The sequence below is a fragment of the Benincasa hispida genome, chromosome 10 (genome assembly GCF_027475165.1).
Source record: "Benincasa hispida cultivar pf3 chromosome 10, pf3_genome.v1.1, whole genome shotgun sequence".
In the NCBI taxonomy this organism is placed as follows: domain Eukaryota; kingdom Viridiplantae; phylum Streptophyta; class Magnoliopsida; order Cucurbitales; family Cucurbitaceae; genus Benincasa; species Benincasa hispida.
In genome coordinates, this window is record NC_143487.1 from 20,647,779 (window position 1) to 20,670,632 (window position 22,854).

The 22,854-nt window shown below is 35.0% G+C and overlaps 2 protein-coding genes and 2 long non-coding RNA genes across 7 annotated transcripts; 1 reads left to right on the plus strand and 3 right to left on the minus strand.

Moving 5' to 3' along the window:
- The first annotated feature begins 1,453 nt into the window (after positions 1-1,453).
- LOC120088859 (uncharacterized) lies at positions 1,454-2,238 on the plus strand. The gene is made up of 2 exons (XR_005485050.2): positions 1,454-1,676; positions 1,784-2,238. It is a non-coding gene; the product is annotated as an uncharacterized LOC120088859 (long non-coding RNA).
- A 499-nt stretch (positions 2,239-2,737) lies between these two features.
- LOC120087686 (Xanthine/uracil permease family protein) lies at positions 2,738-7,524 on the minus strand. Its single transcript, XM_039044545.2, has 14 exons — positions 7,037-7,524; positions 6,041-6,138; positions 5,731-5,907; positions 5,236-5,336; positions 5,077-5,152; positions 4,752-4,811; positions 4,483-4,670; positions 4,304-4,400; positions 4,128-4,214; positions 3,982-4,040; positions 3,790-3,881; positions 3,633-3,710; positions 3,388-3,548; positions 2,738-3,282 (listed from the first exon to the last, which is right to left on the minus strand). Exons 1-14 carry the CDS (start codon positions 7,110-7,112, stop codon positions 3,070-3,072), a joined length of 1,563 nt encoding a protein of 520 aa, XP_038900473.1. The 5' UTR covers positions 7,113-7,524; the 3' UTR covers positions 2,738-3,069.
- A 2,602-nt stretch (positions 7,525-10,126) lies between these two features.
- Positions 10,127-10,911, minus strand: LOC150033177 (uncharacterized). The gene is made up of 2 exons (XR_016523861.1): positions 10,771-10,911; positions 10,127-10,696 (listed from the first exon to the last, which is right to left on the minus strand). It is a non-coding gene; the product is annotated as an uncharacterized LOC150033177 (long non-coding RNA).
- A 2,984-nt stretch (positions 10,912-13,895) lies between these two features.
- On the minus strand, positions 13,896-21,641 carry LOC120087954 (Major facilitator superfamily protein). 4 transcript variants are annotated; one of them, XR_005484737.2, is made up of 13 exons: positions 21,096-21,494; positions 20,891-21,014; positions 20,472-20,672; positions 20,289-20,388; positions 19,641-19,792; positions 19,158-19,251; positions 18,927-19,083; positions 18,611-18,757; positions 18,441-18,514; positions 18,065-18,153; positions 15,510-15,624; positions 14,952-15,326; positions 13,896-14,437 (listed from the first exon to the last, which is right to left on the minus strand). XR_005484737.2 is itself a non-coding variant. In XM_039044977.2 (12 exons), the coding sequence occupies exons 1-12, from the start codon at positions 21,304-21,306 to the stop codon at positions 15,129-15,131; spliced, it is 1,623 nt and encodes a 540-aa protein (XP_038900905.2). In that variant the 5' UTR covers positions 21,307-21,641; the 3' UTR covers positions 14,842-15,128. The 4 variants fall into 4 exon arrangements, 3 of the variants coding, with proteins under 3 accessions (XP_038900905.2, XP_038900904.2, XP_038900906.2); XM_039044977.2 differs by lacking the exon at positions 13,896-14,437 and having other exon boundaries at positions 14,842-15,326; positions 19,680-19,792; positions 21,096-21,641; XM_039044976.2 differs by lacking the exon at positions 13,896-14,437 and having other exon boundaries at positions 14,842-15,326.
- Between the last annotated feature and the right edge of the window lie 1,213 nt (positions 21,642-22,854).

A 22,854-nucleotide genomic window follows, 5' to 3' on the forward strand; every position in this document is an offset into this window, starting at 1 on the left:
TGTAGCAGTCTATGTCTTAAACATCGTCAAATAGAGTACGATCTACAATATTCTTTTGCTTGTTTTTACCCATCATTGAAACCTCTGTATAATATACTATGATAATTTTCACAGCATCATTGTCATTTTCAAATACCAATTTTTTGTATTCTTCTTCAAGTAAATTCAAGTGGAATGCGTCTGAGGTCGACCAACTACCAAAGTACCTCGTAAAAAGTTCTTGTGAGGACTCTTCACTCCGTCCAATCCGCGTAGGAGACCGCTACAAACCAGTGATCAATAAAAAGTCGTCCTTCGAAAATGTGACGACTTTTCCTCTGACAAAGAAACTAATTGAGTCCATTTCTGACTTCTTCACTTCCCTAAATAACATATGGTGGATTAGTGGGCTATTGAATACAAGTTCAATGTCTAGAAAGCGACCAAAAATTATTTTCTTGAACATCTCTAACTGCCCTCCGGTAAGCTTTTGCTTTACAATCTTGTTGGCATTGACAACGTGGGCAGGCAAGTTACTTGCCTGGGAAACCTATCAACTTCACGAATTTTCAAAGATTTTGACTTCTTAAATTACTGCTGCATTGTATGAACATTAAATTTATCAGTTAACAGGTTCGTACTAAAAAATCACTAACAAAACATATTGTTAAAATCTCGCTAATCTCACTAATCTCGCTAATATCGCTCTTACTAATCTCGCTCTTGCCAATCTCGCTTTCGCTCATCTCGCTCTCGCCCATCTCACTTTCGCTCGAATCGCTCTATCCCATCTCGCTCTCGCAAAACTCATCCACTACCTTGTCTGACTCTAATTATATCTTCTTCGTCCTCAACCAATACAAAACATATCGAAAACCAAAATAAAAAACAGTCGAGGCCGATTAAACCCCGAAACCAGTTATGAACGTGACGACCGATCAAACGAATCCAACCTAAACAAACGCAACACAACGTGGAAGACAAAAATTAAATTCACTAACCCAGTAGAGAACTTCGATTACGGCATTAGATGGACGATGATTTTGCAGAGCGAGGTTGAACAATACTTGCACGATAATTTTGAGCGGAGTGGGACGACCGTTGAGTTTGAGCGCACTCGTATAGACTAGAGGGGCATTTTTGTAATCTCATCCCGTGATGACATAAGCAGAGGATCAATTGACATTATTTTTTAAAAAGAGGTCATTTGACATTTTGGACTAAAAAATTGGGTCATCCGTACAAATTTCCCTATGTTTTTTTTAACAAAAAGAGATTCAGACATAAAATTTGTAAAATGTATAATAACAGAAAATATTACGGGACGGAAGACGGGGCTCTTGATAATGGGCCTGGCTGAAAGTGAGGCCCAAATGGCCATAGAAAAGCCCAAAAAGAGAAGCGTTCCGGATTAGGGTTTATGTTTGACGTCTATATGTACTGATTCTCATCTGCCGCATTTCCCTTCTTCTCTAATTCAAATCTGCTTTCTATGTTTCAGATTCCCAAGTAGATTCATGGCGTTTTGTTATTATTATTATTTGCTTTGAATTTATCCCAATGAAGAAATCCTTGAAATTGCAAGTGCCGTATGACGCTTTGTGAATGATTTGACATGGATCTCTGAGGGATTCTTCCTCTTATTCTTCTCTTTTTAAATGAAAGAAGATTTACCGGCGACGCCATTACCGGAAATAGTACGTAGCCAGTCTCGCCATTGCTTCGTTTCCTCTTGCATTTATTTGAGAATTTTCCCTTCGAAACCTTTTCTCCTCTTATTAGATTTCAATTTCTTCATATGTAGGTTTTCAACTAACAATTTCTCGTTACTTTTCACAAAGAAGGCTTTGATCCTTCGGCTTTCTGGATGGAATATATCCGCCATGTTGAGCAAACTCCATAGTATTTCTTCAATTTAATATTGGATGCTTTTAGGGTTCCAAATTATTAACCAGGAGGAAATTACTCGTGTTCTTCTCGTTTTTGAAGTTAGAATCTACTTTTGAACGATGCGAAAGTGCTTAAAGGCTTGAACAGTGGATTTGTAGCTTTACCATTATTATTTTTTTCTTTTTTTCTCTTTTTCAAACAATCTGTAGAAATAAATAAATAAAAAAAGAGATAAAGTCGAAGGTAGTGGAAGAACTTGTTTATTTTTTGGGGTTAAATTACATTTTTATGTGATAAGTCTGGTGTCTAATTATAAGGTTTGTCAAACTTTTATAATTTTAATTTTGTATCCAATTAATATTACTAACATATTTGATATTTGTTAGAATTTAAAATTAATAATTCAACTTACATCAAATTAGGATTGTATTGAATCTACGCCTTGGCCATCTTTTTTTATCAATAAGCCATGGTTTATTGATTATATTTAGAAAGTCAACCCAATTAGTTTGATATAAAATTTATGTTTTGGAAGCAACTTGAAAGAATATGAATATTTTTTAAACAAATGACCTAATATATAAATGTATCATGTATTTGAATTAGTTCATCGTATAATTCTTTTTGTAATTTAACCATAATTTTTTTTTCAGAAAAGTCAAAATAAAATATAATTTTGACTACGAATGAGAAAAAAAACCTAATCAAAATTAAAATATCAATATCTCAACTTTTAATTTGATAGAATATTTATTTGGTTGCTAATTTTGATAAGACATAATAAAATGGCAGTTACAACTTATTAATCTCGTCTCTACCATCGTTGACCTAAATATTAAAACTTAAATTGATTAAAAAATATCAACAGTTGAATATCAATATAAATTTATAAATATTTAAATAAATATAAGTTCAACTCCCATAACCTCAATTGTTTTACTAAAAAGAAAACCTAAGCCCTCCAAATCATCCAAAAAAAAAAAAAAAAGAATTGAAGAACCCTAACTTCCCACATATTTTATTGCATCTACAAGAGCATGGATCAAATTCTCTAGAATTATCCAGGACCCATTTTACAAATGGTCCACAAAAAAATGTAGAGACAAAAAGGATTGAAGATTGGCTCAAGGGTTTTGTTAAACTGAGTTGGGTAAGTAAAAAAAAAAAAGCTAAACTGAAATTCAAATTCTAATTCTAAATCTAAGTTGGCGGGAAAAAACGGTTGAGATTGAATGGCAAAGTATAAAACTCTTCATTTCTGTTGTCTCCTCTGAAGGTTCTGAACTTCACCCACCATGGCATTCCTCTATCTTTCTTTGATTTCTCTACTTCCAATGTGTTGTCAAGAAACACTGCCACTACCAATGCCACTGTCACCGGCGATGAGAATATCGTGTTCAGAAACGCATTGAACTGCAATTCCGAATCAAACCCGACGTTAGAACATAAACAAACAAATAAACGAACATACGTCTTTTTTTTTGCTCAGCAGACGTTTTGGTAGAGGAAAGAATTTACCCATTCGGCATTCGTATGGACAAGCCCACGACGGGCTGGGTTCCAGTACTCGTTGAAAAACTGGGGAATGGATAATCCTAGAAACAGTGAAAGTCCTGTGATGATGAGGTTTCTCATTGAATTCATGTTTGTGAACTGGAGAAATGACAATCCAACGGAAGCTGAGAAATGCCATAAGCAGGTTTTGTTAGGTGGAGTGTAATTATGTGAATGAATGAAAGTTGGTTTGAGTTTTGATTGCGTACCGACAAGGCCGAATAGAACACAGTAAATTGCAGCAAAGATGGGGATGGGTATAGATGCAAATACAGCTCCAAATTTACCTGAAAAAGAGAACCATCGAGTTGTAAAATTGCTATCGTTGAAAGCTAGCTCGGGTTTCAAGATGGAGTTATTACGTACCCAAGGTAGAGAAAAATATCATGAAACCAGCAGAAATTTGGACAACCCTTCGACTTCCGACGCGGGTAAGCCCGAGAAGTCCCACATTTTCCCTGCAGTACACAATGGCAACAATGATTAAGTTCATTCTTGTCCGAAAAAGGGAAGAAGACAACAAATAGAACATTCATCAACTATAAAAGTCCATCTTACACAGCAACAGTTGCACCAGTGCTTGTTCCAAACAGACCATTAAGCAAGACACCAATTCCCTAGCAAGACAGTAAACCAAATTCTCATTTCGATCATGTTCGTGCAAGAAACAACAGTAGACGACCAGGTTAAACCAACCAGCTTACCTGCCAACCAATGCCTCGGCTAAGTACATAAGCAGGAGGAGGAGTGGCAATTGCCAAGCGAGATGCTGCCTTGTATGCACCAGTCGACTGTGACGACAAACATGTCAGAGTCGAGAACTTTCCGGAGCACCGAGTTTTACTCATAAATTCATTGTCAGAATGAGAAGGAGAAATACCTCAACCATTGAAACAAGGACAGCAGCCATCATAGCAAATGAATGACCAGCTGAAAATGTAGGAGGGCCCCATTGCAAAGGGTATGGAAACTTGAACCTGAAACACCAACATATTCATATGTTTTTTCACTACCAGCAACTTTAGAAATCCAACATCAAGAAAATGAATTTCAGCTCACCATGGGGCAGTAGTAATAAGATTTGCTCTGTCAGTTCGACAGCTTATTTGGGTTTTTATCGGCTTGTTCCGATAAGCCCCACTTGCAGTTAAGATAACAGAATAGATCCAAACAATTGTGACACAGATCAACACTGGAAATCTCTCAAAAATTGGAAGATCTCTGAAGGGTCTCACATGCTTTAGATACTGCAATATTACGATACTCATCAGATTAAGAAAGTGATAAATATACCAAGAGGACCGCTACAAGAGACAAACGTAGCTTACTTGTGATAATCCGATGACAAGTATCAGCATGGGCAAACCAATTTCCACACACTCCCCCAGCTGAAAAAGAAAAAATTCTCATTAAATCTATAGGGACATGATGATGGAGAAGGTCTAGAAACCCGGGAAGAACTTTCTTGACTTGGTTACAAATGAGCAAACATAAAATGCTTGGTCTTACATGCTCTACATGTTCAAGTTTAAGGAATTTTCAGAATAACTTCCAACTGAAGTTAGATAGTAAGATCCACATCCAACATTCTAATGAAAGCAAAATCTAGAAATTAAACCAAAGCTTACAGCAAATTCCTCTCATAGGACATACCACTGGAAATCCTCGTTGAAACAACCCAAGGCCAACCAATCCAACAACAGGTGCCATGCCCAATGGACTGAAGAAACTACACACATAAAGCAATGACATGATTAACAACATTGATAAGCGACAGAAAATTCCCATAATTGTCCCATTTAAACAATGTACCGTGAGAGTAAACCCCAAACTTGGCTGTAACCGAGGATGATTTGTATGCTTGAAGCTACAATTAGGGCTCCTTGGATGGCACGCATCGTATGTAAAAATCTCTGCAAACGAATCACATGGGAAGATCTCTTTCAATACCCTATCAAGTGAAGAAAAATATCAAGAAAAATGTTTGAAAACAAGGAAAATTTGCAGTTGCAGTTTTGTTTCTGCAACATTGGCTGCTATTAACACATTGACTGTGACACAAATAGCTATTACACTCATAACCATCTAATGTTAGGCACAATGGTTAGACTTGTCACATCATGACCCTTATCACTGACACAATTTTCTTTGTTCAGTAGAAATAAATGAGAATGACATCTCTTGCACTACTTTGATTGAATATTAATGTATGCACCATAAATTGCTTGACTATATTATTATTATTTGTATTCAGGGGATTTCCTCTAAGTCCCTACGAATTAAGATAGATGAAAATGAGAAACTTACTTCATGAGAATCACTAATCCGTTGCAATGAAGAGTCTCCAACAATGTAAGCTATAGGAATGACATAGGCAAAGGAGCCTCCAACTACTGCTGGTAATCTAGTTCCAAAAAGTGCTTGGAGAAGTGTATTTAAGCCAGCTACAAAAAGAAGAGTTTGTATAACTCGCGCTTTGTCTCCCTGAACAAATGGAGAAAGAAAAAGATAAAATGAGATTAATGGAGTGCAAATGAAGGCAGATGATGACTTCAAATTCTATGCACATTTTTGCTAATGTGAGATTAAAAAGAATAGATATAAAATTTGAACTCACATTGTCTCCACCCATTGCTGGGACAATTAAGGATGGAATCATCACATTGGTGCCTAGCATCAGAATGTAATTCTGAAAAGCTAGTAGGATGGTTTCAGCTGCAAAACAACACCATTTTATAAACTCAAAAAGAAAGGAAAATCAGGCATTTATTTAATCCATCAGAAAGCATGTAAAATCTGATAATTCAATTACAGGCATAGCCATTCACTTGTGGCTTGCTAAAATATCACCACAAAACAATCCTTTGTTTTACAGGTGCTAAGGGAGAAAGCTGGAAGAACAAAAGTCTTAGCCCTCCAAACATTTCAATATCATAATATTGACACAAACAAACTAGTAACCATCATTGAGATCATTCGAGACAGGAAAAAAATGCAGAGTTTTGGCAAAGATTTATCAGGGTATATCAGAAATCATCAAATGGGTTAACAATTCTTATGAATCAAATGGAAATTTGAAAGCTGGATTACAATTTAGAATCCAAAGAAGGAACCTTTAGAAACTTGAAATGCCAAGATATTCCTCATCCCCTACCCTACTGTCAGATTCCCATTCCATTTCTTTTAAATAATCTCAGCAACAACAAAACGACGAAAAAACAATTGTTTTTCAAAACAAGAATGTACGAAAATTTGAAGTCCACATTCCCACAAAAAAAAAAAAAAAAAAAAAAAAAAAATCCCAAACAACCTAAACAGAAGAAACTTGCACCATACGTTCACTTCTCCAATAAGAACACAAGCAAAAGCAGAGACCAATACAAAAATGAAGAGAAACCTCATAACAATAGAGCAGAATCCAGCATTCCCAAATTCAATTTACTTCAAAGAAAAACAACAACAACCCATTATTTCCATCATCACTATAAAAACCAACCAACGATTAGTGGTTTTCAAGAACGATGCTGAGTTGAAACAGAGAGAAGGAAATGGAAAACTGTAAAAAAAGAAGAAAAATTATAAGGAAAAATGAAAAGAGGAAGAAGGGTTATACCCCAAGGAGGGTTAGAGTCTATGCAGTACTCAAGGTCTTGGAGTTGTTCCATGGGAGGGTGAGTAATGTCAGCCATTGTTGTGGGGTTTTTTCTTTTTCTGTTTTCTCAGTCAGAGCTGTTTTTGGTGGAGGAAGAGATCAGAAGGAAGAAGAAGAAGAAGAAGAAGGTAAAGTGTATAGATATAAAGTGAACAGCAAAAGCAAGAAGGAAAAATTGAAAAAGAACAATATGCAAAGCAAAACCCTCCAACGCCAAGCCTCTCTTTGCTGTAGTTGAGAAGCCTGTTTTTTTCCTTTCTTTCCTTTCTCTCTGTGAATTGTAATTGGAGTATCATGACAGGAAATAACCCTGATTTATTGTCATAATTACGAAATAGCCATCAAAATACCATACACAAATTGGATAATACAAGCAATAAATGTGGGTACCCTAAAAAGGCTTGTCCTTTAAACCCTCAGCAGCAAACACAAAATGTAGAACAACTCAAAAAATTCCAGATTGAACATAAAATGCTAGTGCTACCCCCAAAAAAAAAGAAAAGAAAAAACCCATTATAGTATTGTGGATTTTAGTCTTTAAATTTTAATTTGAACTTCAATTTAAATATTACTGTAAAAAATCTCATCACGATTGACTATAATTTTTTATAATAAAAATACCTTTTTTAATTACGTTGGTATGTAAAAATTGTAACTTTTAAGATTTACTTTTGAAAGAATCTAATGCTTCTTCTAACAAACTCTTCAAATTTTCTATTTTATTTTGCTTTTCCATGTTTTTTTTTTATTTACCAAACAAATTTCTGATTTTTTTTTTATTCTTGAAGTTCATTTGACATCAATTATTTTAAAACGTACGAAAATTCAAAACTAAATCTGATCATGTCTATATATATATAAAAAAATCATTTAAAACTTAATATCTTTTACAAATAGGAATTTTTAATACAACAAATGGAGATGGAGAAATTTGAATCCACGAGAAACTAATACATGTCAATTAATCATTACCACTAATTGATCTTGAGTTACAAAATAGAAACTAAATCATCACAAATTTCGAGATAGAGGAATAAGATCGTTACATACAAATCTATAGACCGAAACCATTAGCGATTAAAGTTCACTTTGGCTATATCAAAATTGTATTTATTGGAAAGTGAGGTTTAGATATAGAGATGGGAGCTGACAAACAAATGAAAGTAGGAAAAAATGGAAACAGAGTTGATGGAAGCATTCAATGCAAGCAAGAAAGCATTAAAGTTGGCTTAAGGTTAATTTAATGTCAAAGTCCAATTCTTGGGAGGGGTAAAATGGTCAAATTGCATAAATTTGTAATGTCAAATATTGAATTGCAAGAGATGGAGAAGAAGAAGAAGAGCGCTTTCGGCTGAAACGGCCTCAAAACACTTCCAAAATAAATAATTTTTTTTTTTTAAAAAAAGTAATTGTATTATAAATGAAGAACAAATATTCGACCCCACTACCAGCATGGCATCTCCACAATATCCGATTCCCACGGAAAACTAAAATACAAGAAAAGTGGAATTTAACCTTTTTTTTTAAAAAAAAAAAAAAAATCTTTAAATAAATAAATAAATAAAGCTTCCAAATTAAAATCTATTGCTAAACTAAGTCTACTATATAACTCCTATCTTTCTACCTTTCATTTTCATTCCTCACAAGATAAGAATCTCCCTTGTTTCGTTTGAGGGTTATTAGGACCAAATGCAGCATAGGAGTTTTTCTTTTAGTGTGCGAGAGAATTCGAGCATCTGACTTTTCGGTTAAAGATATATGCTTTAATTAAATGATCTATATCAATGATGAACATTAATAGTTTAGAGTAGAGGGATGTAAACTTCGATATTTTTAAGCTAAAAACGTATGTTTTAGATTTAGTTTGGAATTTATGTATCTTTTAAAATAGTTGTAGCAATTGTATTATTAGAAAAGTCAGTTGTGAAAGAAAGAAAAATAATACTAGATAAATTTTAATTTTAAATTGGAAAAAACTAGTAAAATCTAGTTATGGTATTTGGCAAATTGATAATAAACTAGTGTAATTCAATTATGTAAACTAAAATATACATTTATTTCAATTATTTTTATATTGATATTTAATTAATAATTTATTATAATATAATTATTTAAATATATATACGGTTTGAATTGCAACTAGTTTTTTTATAATCTAAATTATTTTATAAGGGTTTATAAAAGGGAAAATTAAAAGGATATTGTCCTTTTATAAACTATTTAGGAAAATATTGTTGTTTTTAAACTATTTGTAAAAATATTGTTGTTGTTATTTTTTTTTTAAATAAGTCGAGGGTTGAAAATTCGACCTAGCATTTGCAGTCGAACTTTGAACCCTCGACCTTGCCCTAACATTATTATTGAGTCTGTTTAATTATCATTCCAGAGACCTTCCTCATAATTATTTGATGTGGAAAGAACGAAAGATCTTCCTCATTCCGGAGACCTTCCTCATAACACTCATAATTATTTGATGTGTTAAAAATAATTTTGTATTAGGAGAGAACGAAAGAGGGAAGAGTAAGAAAGAGAGCGAGATTTGAGAGAGCGAGATTTTGAGAGCGAGAGCGAGATATCCGTACAAATTTCACTTTTTTTTTTCCTTTTTTTAATTATTACACATTCCACCTTCTTTTTTCTTTCTTCCTTTTTTTTTAATTTTCCATTTTATAAAAACAATTTCTAAAAATATTTTATTATTATTTATAATTAAAAGAACAAAAAAAAGAAAAAAAAACTCCATCAAAATCTTAGTAACAAATGTACAAAAGGAATCCAAGATCATTATTGTAAAATCTTTTAAACTATTGACCTCACTACTGTGATTAAAATTTATGTTCTTTATATCAATAATACATTCTTATTTATAGACTTGCATGTAAAGGTTTTGAGTGTTGATTTGATTTATTATGTCCCCAAATTGTTATCTAAAATATGTAATGAATATTGAAGTTTTTTTACCTAATTTTTTAGATTTAGACTATCTGATGTTATTATTTATGTTAGTGACATTTAAAAGCTTCTATATCAAAATAATTACTATTCATAATATATAAAAAGAATAAATTAAAAAAAATAATATCTCATAAAAATAAAAAAAAATGTAAATTAAATATCTCATTTATATAAAAATAATTACAAAAATCAATGTCCCACAAGGCAGACGTCGTCGATTTCGAGCTGGTTGTCGTCATCGACTTCAAACTTGAGGTTGCTCGGGTTCTTCTTGATGTTGCTCCGGTACCTCTGCAGACGCTTCATAATATAAATATTCATCATGCTCTCCGCGACCCCGATCATGTCCATGCACGTATGAAGACGAAGGACCAGCCTCTAAGTCATAATGTCCTGAACCAAATGCTGACATCATCATTATCAGACTAACATAATCAGTTTGACTCCGCGTCTGCATCATAGGGGACAACTCTTCCACATTATGTCAACTTCATCAAACTCATCCTCTTCCCGAACAGTTCCTCTACGTCTAGGAGCTGGTGGAGGAACAATAGGTATATCGTACATATAATGAATTTCCTTCATATAGCTTTGGTTGTCACTACATATAGCAATAACCTGGTTCGGATCATTCGTAACCTCACGGAGTCTATGGTTGTTCGATCTCTGTGAATTATAAAACAATTAGACAATATTTAAAATAAATTTAAATTAAAAATAATTAGATAATATTCATTTACCAGATGACCCACAGCTGCTTCCGGACGAGTGACGTAGTGCCTTGTGATATTATTATACCAATGAATATATTATGGAGTGACATTTGTGTCAAACTGTTCAAGAGAAACCTCCACTGCAATAAACCTTGCACGATAGTGCCACTGCACTACCAAATGTGCAACTTTTTCGGACCAATCTCCAGTCCTTAGGTCAATATCATGCAGTACGGGTTTAGTATTACAAGGCGATGGGACATTCTGCTGAAAACCGAATTGTTTCATGACCCTGTCAGGAAGATGCCACTCACCAATGTGAAAACATATGAGAGAACTCATCGTCCGCCATATGTTTTGACCATTCGTACAAAAATTAGGCAAAGTATGCATAATAATTTTGTACGACTCTCAAATAACCTGAAACACAAAATATTATATTAGAGAATATTAAAGACAAATACAACAAAAATGTGTATAAAATAATCAATTAGGTTTAGTGTAATGTATCTGTTCAGGTTGAAGTAGATCAAACATGTATCTATATTGGCTGACTACATGTGTGGCTCTCCTAGTCACACAAAATTTGTCTCTCCACCTAAAATTTTTAAATTGATAATTTAGAATTTAAATTAACTAGATGAGTGATATAAAAATTAAATTGAATTAAAACAGCATACCGAGAATCGTAGGCATGTCCAACTAACTGAGCGTCATTAACATGTTGTAGCTGTGAAGCCATTGTTGCAAAAGTATGAGAGGCCCAGCTATCTCTCGAACCTCAAGTCTTGTTGTTTTGTATAGTTGTCTATACAATCATGCCAAGCATGCTCCACCTCACGAATACCGCCCTGCATCATGGAGGTTAGCTAACAGTGGCAGGAACATCAAGTGAACAAAATGACTTGATTTATCTGAAAACAGACTTTCACTTATCATTTGTAGTATATATGCTCGCGCATATCTTATGACGGTTTCCTCATCTGCATCATCTGTGAGCTCACGAAATTGTGTTCCTAACCATATTAAACTTAACCTCGATCCTTTAATCTTGTCAGCAGGTGAGTTCGCACCGAAGTACAGTTGACAAACTTCTAACCAGTCATCGTATATCACTCGGTGACCGGCTCACCATCAACAGGTAACCCCAACAATACTTCTATGTCTTGTAGAGTGATAGTGCACTTTCCAACAGACATATGGAATGTATGCGTCTCGGGCCTCCATCTCTCGACCAAGGCTGTAATCAGATGCCAGTCCAACTGAATAAATCCTAATCTGGCAACCCCATAGAATCCAGATGTGCGCAGTAGCGGTAGTATTTGAGGGTAGATCGGGATAGTGTGTTGGAGAACTGCCTCTCGACACCTGCAACATATTTCTCTAGTAGTACGATCTCGCCATACAACAGATGATTGATGAATGGACTGGTCGTACAAAACATTGGGATCAACAGGTCCTGGGTTTAAAGCCATGATCTGAAAAAAAATATTTATTTCTCAATTAAAAAATATTTGTTTCTCAATTAGAAGAATAATGTATAACTTAATTAGAAGAATAATGTACAACTTAATTAGAAGAATAATGTACAACTTAATTAGAAGAATAATGTACAACTTAATTAAAAGAATAATGTACAACTTTATAATAATAAAAAATTGAATATACAATAAATTTATTTACTTTCCATAGAAATATGTATATATATATATATACACACACATGATCAATGAGAAAAAAAGCTAGTAATCATTAATGAAAAAATAACAACAATAACAGAATTTTGAATTGTAAGAGAGAGCGAGATTGTAAAAGAGAGCGAGATGTTCAAAGAGAGCGAGATTGTAGGAGAGAGCGAGATTGTGAGAGAGAGCGAGATTGAGAGCGAGAGCGAGACGCATACATTCCATAGACGTTGGAGATTGTCCCATCCTACAATCTCGCTCTCTCTTATAATCTCGCTCTCTCCTACAATCTCGCTCTTAATCTCGCTCTCTCTTACAATCTGCTTCACTCACTTATCTTCCTTGTCGAGGGTTGAAGTTTTGACTTATGTATGTCAAAACTAGCGAGATTTTCTTTTCCTTGTCGAGGGTTGAAGTTTCGACTTATGTATGTCGAGAATTTAACCCTCGACAACCCTAATTTACGTATTGTTTTCAAGTTTTTCTTTGTTTGTCGAGTTCTCAATGTTCGACCTCTACATTAGTCGAATCCTTAACCCTCGACTTCTAGCCTCGAACTCCCAAAACAACAACATTTCTCTAATAAGTTTTGAAAACAACAATATTAATATTAAAGGTCCGTTCATAAAAACTGAATCAGTTAAAATTTGAGAATAGATGTAACAAACAAAATATATTAATATGGAATGATAAATTTGAGATCGATACTATCAACATGTTTTTAGAAAAGTTAAATTTAAAGATTGGTGTCTATCAACTTTTGCACATAGAATAAATAAAAAAAAGTGATTATGATTGATTAAAAAATAATTTAATTTACCAAACAAAATCTTAGTCATTTGAGTTATGGTTTAGTCATGAGAGGGTGTTTAACCTTAATGTGGAGGCTCCATGACCCTGACCCACTTGGTAGAGTCTCTTTGTTTTGGTCCTTCTATGATAAAAGGGCAATTTTGAGTTTAGGGTGAGAAATTTGAACAATCCTTTTATGTATATATATTGAGTTAATTTTATCGTGTAAGGTGGTTTAACCTTAATTTGGAGGATTTAGACGAGAGTAATTTTGGATATAGAATTTAAAATGGAGGGATTCGAGGGTTTAGACTGGAGTAATTTTGGGTATAGAGTTTAAAGCGGAGGGATTTGAGGGTTTAGACTATAGTAATTTTCAATATAGGGTTTAAAGAGGAGGGATTCAAGGGTCTAGACCGGAGTAATTTTGGATATAGAGTTTAAAGTAGAGGGATTCGAACCTCTATTTTCTTTTAAGCAAAAATAATATCTTAACCAATCGAGTTAAAATTTAACCGTGGTTTAACCTTAATTTGGAGAGTCCATGATATGGGCCCACTTGGTGGGGTCTCTTTGTCTTGATCCTTTAGGTAATAGACCTACCAGAGTAATTTTGGGATGGGGATTTTTTTTGGCAAATTTAGGAAGCAAAGAGGAGCAAGTTTCATCACTCACTTTTTGACAGATAAAAAAACTCGAAACAGCAATCATATTCTTCATGGGTTATACCAATTCCAATGGCTGTATTTCAGTTTCTTCTTCTTTCTCACCTTGAACTAAGAGCCCGTCGCCTTCTGATTCCAAAACCGTCGCTCTTTAATTTTGTATTGCCTTACGTTTTAACCTTACCTGTGATTTCTGTTTTCAAAACCCACCAAAAATTTTGAAACTTTCAACCCATCTGTATCAGATCAGTCTTGAAATGCCATCCATATCCAGGTTTGGAGTAACCCTATTCTGGTTTTATTGTTTCAATCCCAAGAATTTCACAAACCTGTGTCCAAACAGCTGCTTTCAGTTTCTGATATGCCTTCCCAAACAAGCCATTTCTAAAAGGCTCCCACTTCCAACTGTGTTCATCTTGCTTGCATTCCACAAATCCTGTGATTCACAAAGAAAGAGAGAGAGAATCTCAATTCTTTTAGCTGAGCTTTACTCTTGTGTCCAAATTACCGAACTGCCCTTCAATGGTTTCATTGAACTCTATTAATAAGAGCCTGTAAATGCAATTAGATGAAATTAACAGCCATGTGGAATTATGGATAAGGACATTACTAAGTACTACTTTCACTGTAACAAAATATTTGAGAAAATGTGTTAACTTTAGGAGTAAATTTCTTTTAAAGGGAATATTGGTACAGGCAGGGGGGTACATTGGCATTAATTATCTTTTGGAATAAAGTCAGGGTTGACAGATGAAGAATAAGGAGGATTCCTCTATCCTTATGTATTGCCTTTCTCTCTTTCTAATTTCTTTACTTTATGGCTATCTTTCTTCAGTATATGGCCCTCAAGGACACCACAACAGTAACAGCTTTCTCTTGTCCAAGGAAAGAGAAAATGAGAAACAAAACCCATTAATTTGAATCCCAAAAATAAAGTCAGTCCACACACTTGAAGGTTTTCAAATTTGAATTTGTATGTAAAAGTACCCCATTGTACGTAATGTATTATCCATACATAATTCTACATAGAGATATAGAAACCAAGAGAAATGAAAAGTTTAACTACCCGACATTCTTTTTGGGAGGAAATTGGAACCTCTGACTTTTTGATCGACAGCATATGCCTAAATCAGTTGAGATATGCTCAAGTCGGCGACAACAAAGCATTCGTGCAAATTTTTTATTTCGTACTGATAAAATGGTGCAGCAATTAACCAGTAAAGTGATTAGGTCAATCTCTGCATTACTTGTCACTGCCATGGAAGTTGGGATTTAGTGCCATCTCGATCTCCTCCAAAGACCTCCCCTTTGTTTCCACTAAAAAGTACTTGGAAAATATGGCAGCCACAAAGGAACATGCACCAAAGCTGGCATAAACTGGAGCAACTCCAAATGTTTGGACCAAGTCGAGAAAGAATAGACCCACTGAGAAATTGCATACCTGGGGATGGTGTATAAGTTAGAGAAATAACATGACAACATAGCAGCATCAGCATGAAAGAACTCACGAAAGTTTATATCAGAGAGACTACTAATTATGGAACGAGGCAAGAACATTTTGTGTTTCAAAACTTCATGAAAGGTGTACTGATTTTGCTAATAATGGGTTGTTCTACTTGCTTACCCAGTGAACTGCAAGGCTGAATCCCATGATCTTCCCACGTGCTCGGGTGCTGCTAAGCTCGGGTATAATAATACCAGTCACTGGACCGGCTCCGATTGCGAAAGAGAAGATATAACTACGGCAATGAGCAAACAAAAGAAGCACCAATTATACAGAGTACACTCATACAACTACAACGCATGCTAGAGATGGTAAACAATCAGGAAATGCTTCATCTTCAACCTTGACATCATCAAAGGTTATTAATTCTGCAGTCCATATAGCTTAACCTTAAAAGGCAAGCAAGAAATCCTCTGAAACCAGTACATTTTCAACACATCCACCAAGACGAAAGAAGACCTCTTCAAAATACAACTACGCTACTGTCATTCCAACATCCAGTAAGAGCTTAAAACATTTTAGTCTTATAACTCAAGTAGAATCAAATGTTAGGAAAATAATATATACTCTGAAGCAGCAAGTAATGGTGCATTTTATTACAACAATATGTTAATGTGATTAAGGGGAAAATTCGAAGGAAAAAAAAAAAAATTTATTTGTGCACCAACGTGAATATCTATGAGAAACAAGATATTTCAATGAGAAACAAGCGAAATTCGTCTATGCAAGAGACAGAAACCATAAATTCCCGGTCCATATAATCTCCACCAAAAGTATAATGATACTCGTACTAACAATAATTAAAAAAAAAATAAAAAAATTTCCTCGTATTCTCAATCTCTCTCTTCCAAAACTTCTTGGAAAGAAACAAAAAACAAATACATAAGTCTGACTTCATTATTATTCTTTTTTTTTTATGATAGTTTATGTTTCTAACTGTTCTGCATGTCTCACCAAGCTATTCGATCGTTTTCAAAAAAAGGAAGGCATTCTAATAACTTATAAAAATATAAATCATTGTTCTCTCAAAGTTGAAATAATTAGAATTTTTTGTGATATAAGCGCACCCATTGTGAAGAAAAACGCATGAAATTCCATACATGTGATAAACGCGTATAAAAGTATCATTTTTAGTAAAAAGTTGCTTCACTAACGCATTTCAACGCAGGAATCAAAGAAATTTACTAAGTGTTGCAGTTAAGGCTAACACATGGGGTATGCGTCTGAGAATGTTCGACGCATGAAAGATACACTTGGCTCGTGCAGTTCATGTCAAATCACCATTTGCAAGCATGGACATCTGACTGGCGGCATCTGAGCATTTCAGAAGTGGTAGACGGTTGTCCTAAGGTATGAAAATTAATACAATCAAATCATCAAGTTGATGAGACTTGCCTATAAAAGGAAAAGCCACCTGAAGAACCAGAGTTAGACACTTTTGATCCTAGACAGTTAGAAATTCTCTTAAGAACCAGTAGTTAGAATCCTCTACCGATGCAAGCAAGAAGTAGGAGGAAAGACACCATTTCCATGCTGGAGAGAAGCTTGAGAAAGATATATTCTTCAACTTCTTCACCAAGTTGGTTGTAGCAAGTATTAAAAACAAGCCAAAGGGGACAAGAGATTGAACTCTGCTGCTTGACTTCTTCATTTTTATCTTTCATTGCCATTCATCATTTCATTTCATTAAGTTGAGATTGTTTGTATAAACACTTGTTATCTTTAATTCAATCTTATCTTTAGCCATTTATCACTTCTCCATCTGTTTACTTCGAAATTATGTGTGTTTGTGAATTTTCTGACTTAATGAGAGCATGAAATCTATAGCTTAAACCATCCTGATAAGTTGATTAAACTGATTAAGTAGTTAAGTCACTCGAGAGAGCAATTTAACTATTGAACACATTAAGTTAGTGTGTGAAGTAAGTCTATAGATAGAGTTGCTCACGTCTTTTGTCTGTTCTTTATGACCAATGCATGCACCCTAGAGATAGGATTACATGTGGCTTTCGCATCAAGAGATGCTGAACTTAGCATGAACTAAAGAATAGAATTCCCAACGCATAACATATACATTTAGATTATAAACAAGCATCTAAACCATCTTCATTTCATCTCTATTGTACTCATCTAGGCTTGCTATTCTTGCTAAGAAATCAATGCGTACCACTTATACTTTAAACCATTCATCCATAAACCCCTTTCTCTCTCTGAACTTCTAATTTTTCTTGCATGCGTGCCATAGATTAATGTAAATAACCAATACTTTTCAGTTAATTAGGAAACATCTGCATTAGATCCGAAACAAAGTATGTGTTAGAACATTCTAGAGTCCCTACGTTCGACCTTGAACTTACTAGAAAACTTAGGTTAGATTTATACTTGGGTCTGACTCGAGAGAACTTGTATGCATTCACAAGATGTGTACGCATCCACTACCAACGCATCGCCTGATTTTCTTACCAAGAGAGAAATCAATCCATCATTCATCTCTATTCATCATAGTCATTCATCGCCACTCCCTCATCATTTTAAGCACTTTTAGAATCAAATTACAAGACAAACACATTCAATCAATATCAAACAGAAGAAACAAAATGAAACTAAGAATGTTTCTGCAGTTAATAGTGCAGAGTTCTGCTCGTATCTTGAATAAAGAGTAAGCAAATACTTACGCAATAGTTCCTACTATCGATAGATTGTGACTCAGTTCTTCATCGAGCTGGAAACTAATGGTAGAGACGACAAGCAACATTGAAACTGCCTGCACAGAGGTGAAAAGTTAGGAGAATTGTGGGGACGTGTAACAAAAGGAGAACAGAATAGTATGTTATCTTTAAATTGGTGCCATCTATGGTAATATTGTGACACTAAAACCAGGACATAATTTGCATGGGTGGATAGGTGTTGTATAAAACAGTTGCCATTGCATTTCTACTCATAAGACTTTTAAATCTGGTCACTTGTGATGTGTTTTAGAATGCCCTTCCTGCAACCTTTCCCTCATACGTGGACAGTCATGTCTTGAAATATCTCTTTCATTAAACTCACCATGCCCAAATAGCTTCCAATTAAAAGCCTCTGTCTCCCTTGTTTATCCATCAAGTACAACGCACAGAGAGCACCTGTTGGCTTCCTGATTAACAGAATGAGTACATTTTCCAAGGAAAGATAATTTGCATACAGACAAGTTCGTCAAAAAAAAAAAAAAAAATGGATACCAGCAAAATTGGTAATTCCAATAACTAAACTGGCTAAAGCAACATTTGTGATTCCAACGTCTTGAAAGGTCAAAGATGAAAAATAAAGAACTCCATTTATGCCAGCAAATTGTTGAAGGAAGAAAAGGGAACCTCCAATGAACGCCACTGAAATTAAGCAAAGAAACTTGAAGATTATAAAAAGTACACTTGCATTGTTAAACCGAATAATCCAGCCAAGTTAAGCTCCCATAAAGAAGGCTATCATTCATAAAAGGCTAATCATATGCTTTATCACCTGATATATTAAACCTACCAAAAAGGATAATTCTGATACCTTTAAAGTTTTGTTCCTCGAGAAGCTCTGACCATCCACTGTTCAAATCACTTCCATCATTCCTTATTACGGACTGGAACTCTTCGACTGCTCTTTCAACTTCAGATTCTCCCCATAGGTCGCGGATAACAACTCTGGTTTCATCCAATCGCCCAGCCTAGAACAACATATGGAACCTCTAAAGGAGCTACTGATAAAATTCCGTCCTCTTTCAAAAACGTAAAGTTCTACCTTGCTTAGCCAGCGTGGACTTTCAACTGCAAACAGCATGCCAAATGCAATAAAGAATCCAGGAAGACTTGCAATATAGAGCATTGTCCTCCACCTGAAAGCAAGACGTTAAATTTTATCTGAAGCCCAATCGAGTAAGAAGTTCTAGCTCTCCTACTTGAAATTTCTTTACATACATATGTACACTGATAAAGTTCCTCTGGACAACTTAATATCCAAGGAAGCAACCTTGCCTCTAAAGTCTAAGGTAAAGGGCTAAAAGGTATTGTTAAGAAAAATGTGGACAAGATATCTTTTGAACAGACAATTTAGTCGCACAAGCAATCACAAATGGCAAACATTTAAAGGTATTAGTTCGTCTCAAAAGGGAGGGAGCGTTTGATAAGTTTACCCCGTCCCAATAACTTTAGTACCCAAATGGAAGAAGTTGCGTAACAGGAAGTTGTCAAATGACGGAGTTACTCAAGATGTTTATGTCAGTACCATTTCAAAAGAAAACCAAAAAGGGAGGAGCACACACACCAATGTGGATCATTCTCTGATGGAATTCCCAGAAACAGTGAGGCAATAATTCCAAGACATGTTCCAATCTGGCACAGGCCTCCGAGTGTTCCTCTATACTTAGTTGGAGCAACCTACACCATAAAAAATTATAAATGGGAGAACAGAAACAGAGAAAGAAAACCTTTTTTTTACAATACTTCTCAAAAGAAGAAGTGTTGAATCTTTTCCATTTATTTCACTTGATAAAGAAAACAATGATGCACCAAGTAAATTAGGATAAAAGAAACGGGCAATGAAATGAAGATAATGAAAGCATAAAACCAAAGGGAATAAGGTCGTATCCAGGAAACCAGGTAAATCAGGCTAAAAAACAAGAAATAATTAGACCCTACAACCTTGACAGTCACGTTAAAAAAATTTGTAACTCCGACCATTGTTTGAGTCTATTTCTCATTCAATTATAGCAGTAGGAACAAATCCTGAAAACCCATCTGAATTTTGCAAAAGTTTAAGCCCATGCTTTCCTAAAGCATTTTCTTCAAAATATCTAGCATTTGCAATAGTGCTAACAGAAATTTAAATGAAAAGGAAAAGAGAGAGAGAGAGAGCTTAGAAGAAATGCACTACCTCGGAGATATAAATTGGAACAAGCACTGTATTAACTCCAATGCCAAGGCCAACAAGAAATCTTCCCCAAAGTATTTCATCCAAGGTATGGGCTTGAGCACTGACACAAATACGGCAGGTCAAACAGTGATAATCTGCTAAAGAAAACACACTGTCAGTATTCATTTACAAAGGACCAAATACCTCAACAGCGCACCAAGAATCAAGGGTATTGTGGCAATTTGAAAAGTACGCCTAAATCCTAGTTTATCAAGCAGCGAACCAGAGCTTATACTTCCAAGAAATGCACCAACAATAAAAATGCTCACAACAAGACCCTCAAGGATCGAGTTCCCCTCAAAACCAAGTTCTCGAGCAATAGAAATAATAGGACCATTCATTACTCTGCAAAATATTCATCACAGGGGTAAATAGCTCAAAACAAACAAATGTGATCATGAATTTGAGTTTCCCTCAATCAACAAATGCCTGAAGGCAAGGTTTGGGTAATGGTAAACACTCAATTTTGAGCCACATGATTCTATCTAGACATTAACAAACAGCAGAACCATTCTCATTTCCATCTACAGAACACAAACCAAACATCCCTAATAGAGACTTACCCTATGTGGTAACCGAACAGAAAATTAGACATGGAAGCAACCAGAACATGAGGAAAAGCAGGCAACCATCCTAAATCAATTCTATTGCCATCCTCCGCTCGCAACGAAATACCTTCTTCACTCTCTGCAAAAATTCAACGTGCTGAAAATTCATTAGCAATTTACCAAATAGCTTAATGGAAACTTCACGAAACAAATATAGAACCTGATTTTTCGTTCTTCAGCTCCGGCAACTGTTTATTCGCAGCTAATAGCTCAAACTTCCTAACAGAACGAAACAAAAAACGCAAACCGGAACGTAACGGAAATGACCCATGTCTGCAAAGAGCGTAGGAAGGAGGTATCGACTGCCGACGAGTGGTGCTGATCGCCGGTGCCGGTGGAACCGGAAGATGAAGAAGGGGAATGACCCTCATGAAACGAGAAAAAGCCAAGAAAGCGAGGGAGCTGTGGTTTAGAAGTACATAAACACCCACATCACGGATTTAAGCAAAATGGTGGGTTCATCCATTTTCATGATATTTGTTGGAGAAGAAGCCATCCAGAAAAGGACCCACTCACAGACGACTCCATCGGTATGCACGTGCTTGATAGGGATCATGATGGAAACAGTGACCAATGGAGGATGATTTTTTACTCCGATTCGGCCACCGACCGAATGACACACGACGGCAAAGTAGCGGACTTTTTATTTGTACGGATGAACATAAATTTTGTGGAAAATTGAATAGATTTTCCCCCCTCTAGTTCTACCCCCACCTCGTTGTTCCAGGAACTAATTATAGTTCTAGCTCAAATTTTAGCTTGGGCTCTATGCTTTGTTTGTCGATTACTTTGTCACTCTAGTTTTAGTTCTAACTCACTTTTGTATTTCTTTTGTACACTTTCTCACTCGTTTTACATTTGGTTTGTTTAAGATTTGAAAAAGTTTCGTTTGTTGTCAATGATGATCACGTGTCGCTACTTAGAGGAAACATAAATAACTTTATGTTGTCATCGTTGGAGGTGAAGTATAAGAAATATTAAAAAAGAGTTAGAAAAAGTCACTTTGATCACGTTTTCTTCTCTTAGGATAGAAAAACTTAATGGATAAAAAGGACTCTAAAATGCTCTTAGCAAGTATTGCCGCCATGTCGTTCGGCAATGTACCACGACCGTCATATATTTCTGTGTTGAAGGAGAGTTGTTTTTAACTAGGTAAAAAGGGTCTACCATCAATTTTCCTATAGCTTGAATTTTGAGAGGAAGTTAAGCCTTGGCTTTGAACAAACATATGGAAGAAGGAGGTACTTATAATGCAGAGATCAAGCTGTGCTTGCTGTCAATCCACTTGGCGAGTAAGAGACTCTGTGCAAGAGTAGAAGGTCTATTCGTTCTGCCTTTGGCTGCCTTCTTTTAAAAAATGTGGTTAAGTAACAAGTAGTAAGAATTTTTTATAACCATTTCATTTTAATTTTCTGGATTTTAAAATTCACATTTTTTTGTTCATGGCGTCAAAATGTGTTTGAAAACTAGCTTTTTGGATTTAATTTTGTTGCTTATATGCTATTATTCAAGAAAATTATACCCCATTGCATATGCAGAATCAAATCCTAAGAGACTTTCCAGTACCAACTCCTCACATGTGAACATGAAATTATTAGAAAAATAAGTCATCTTAAAAGAAATTTGAGTGTTAACTTTTAAATTGCATTTTAATCAGTTTTTATAAAAAAATATTTAAATAGAAATGAGTTTTTTGAACACTTTTTTTCGAGTCAATCCAAACGGACCCTAAATAGCATATCTTTAATTGGTCTTCTTTCGATGCAGATACTTAATCGTGTTGTTTATAATACAGAAAATAACTCAAACTATCATCAAAACCAAAATATAAAGACAAAATGTACTTTCATCCTTCATTTATACCACAAACAAATGACCACAGCTGTGATCCACACATTCACACGAGCTTGCACCACCAA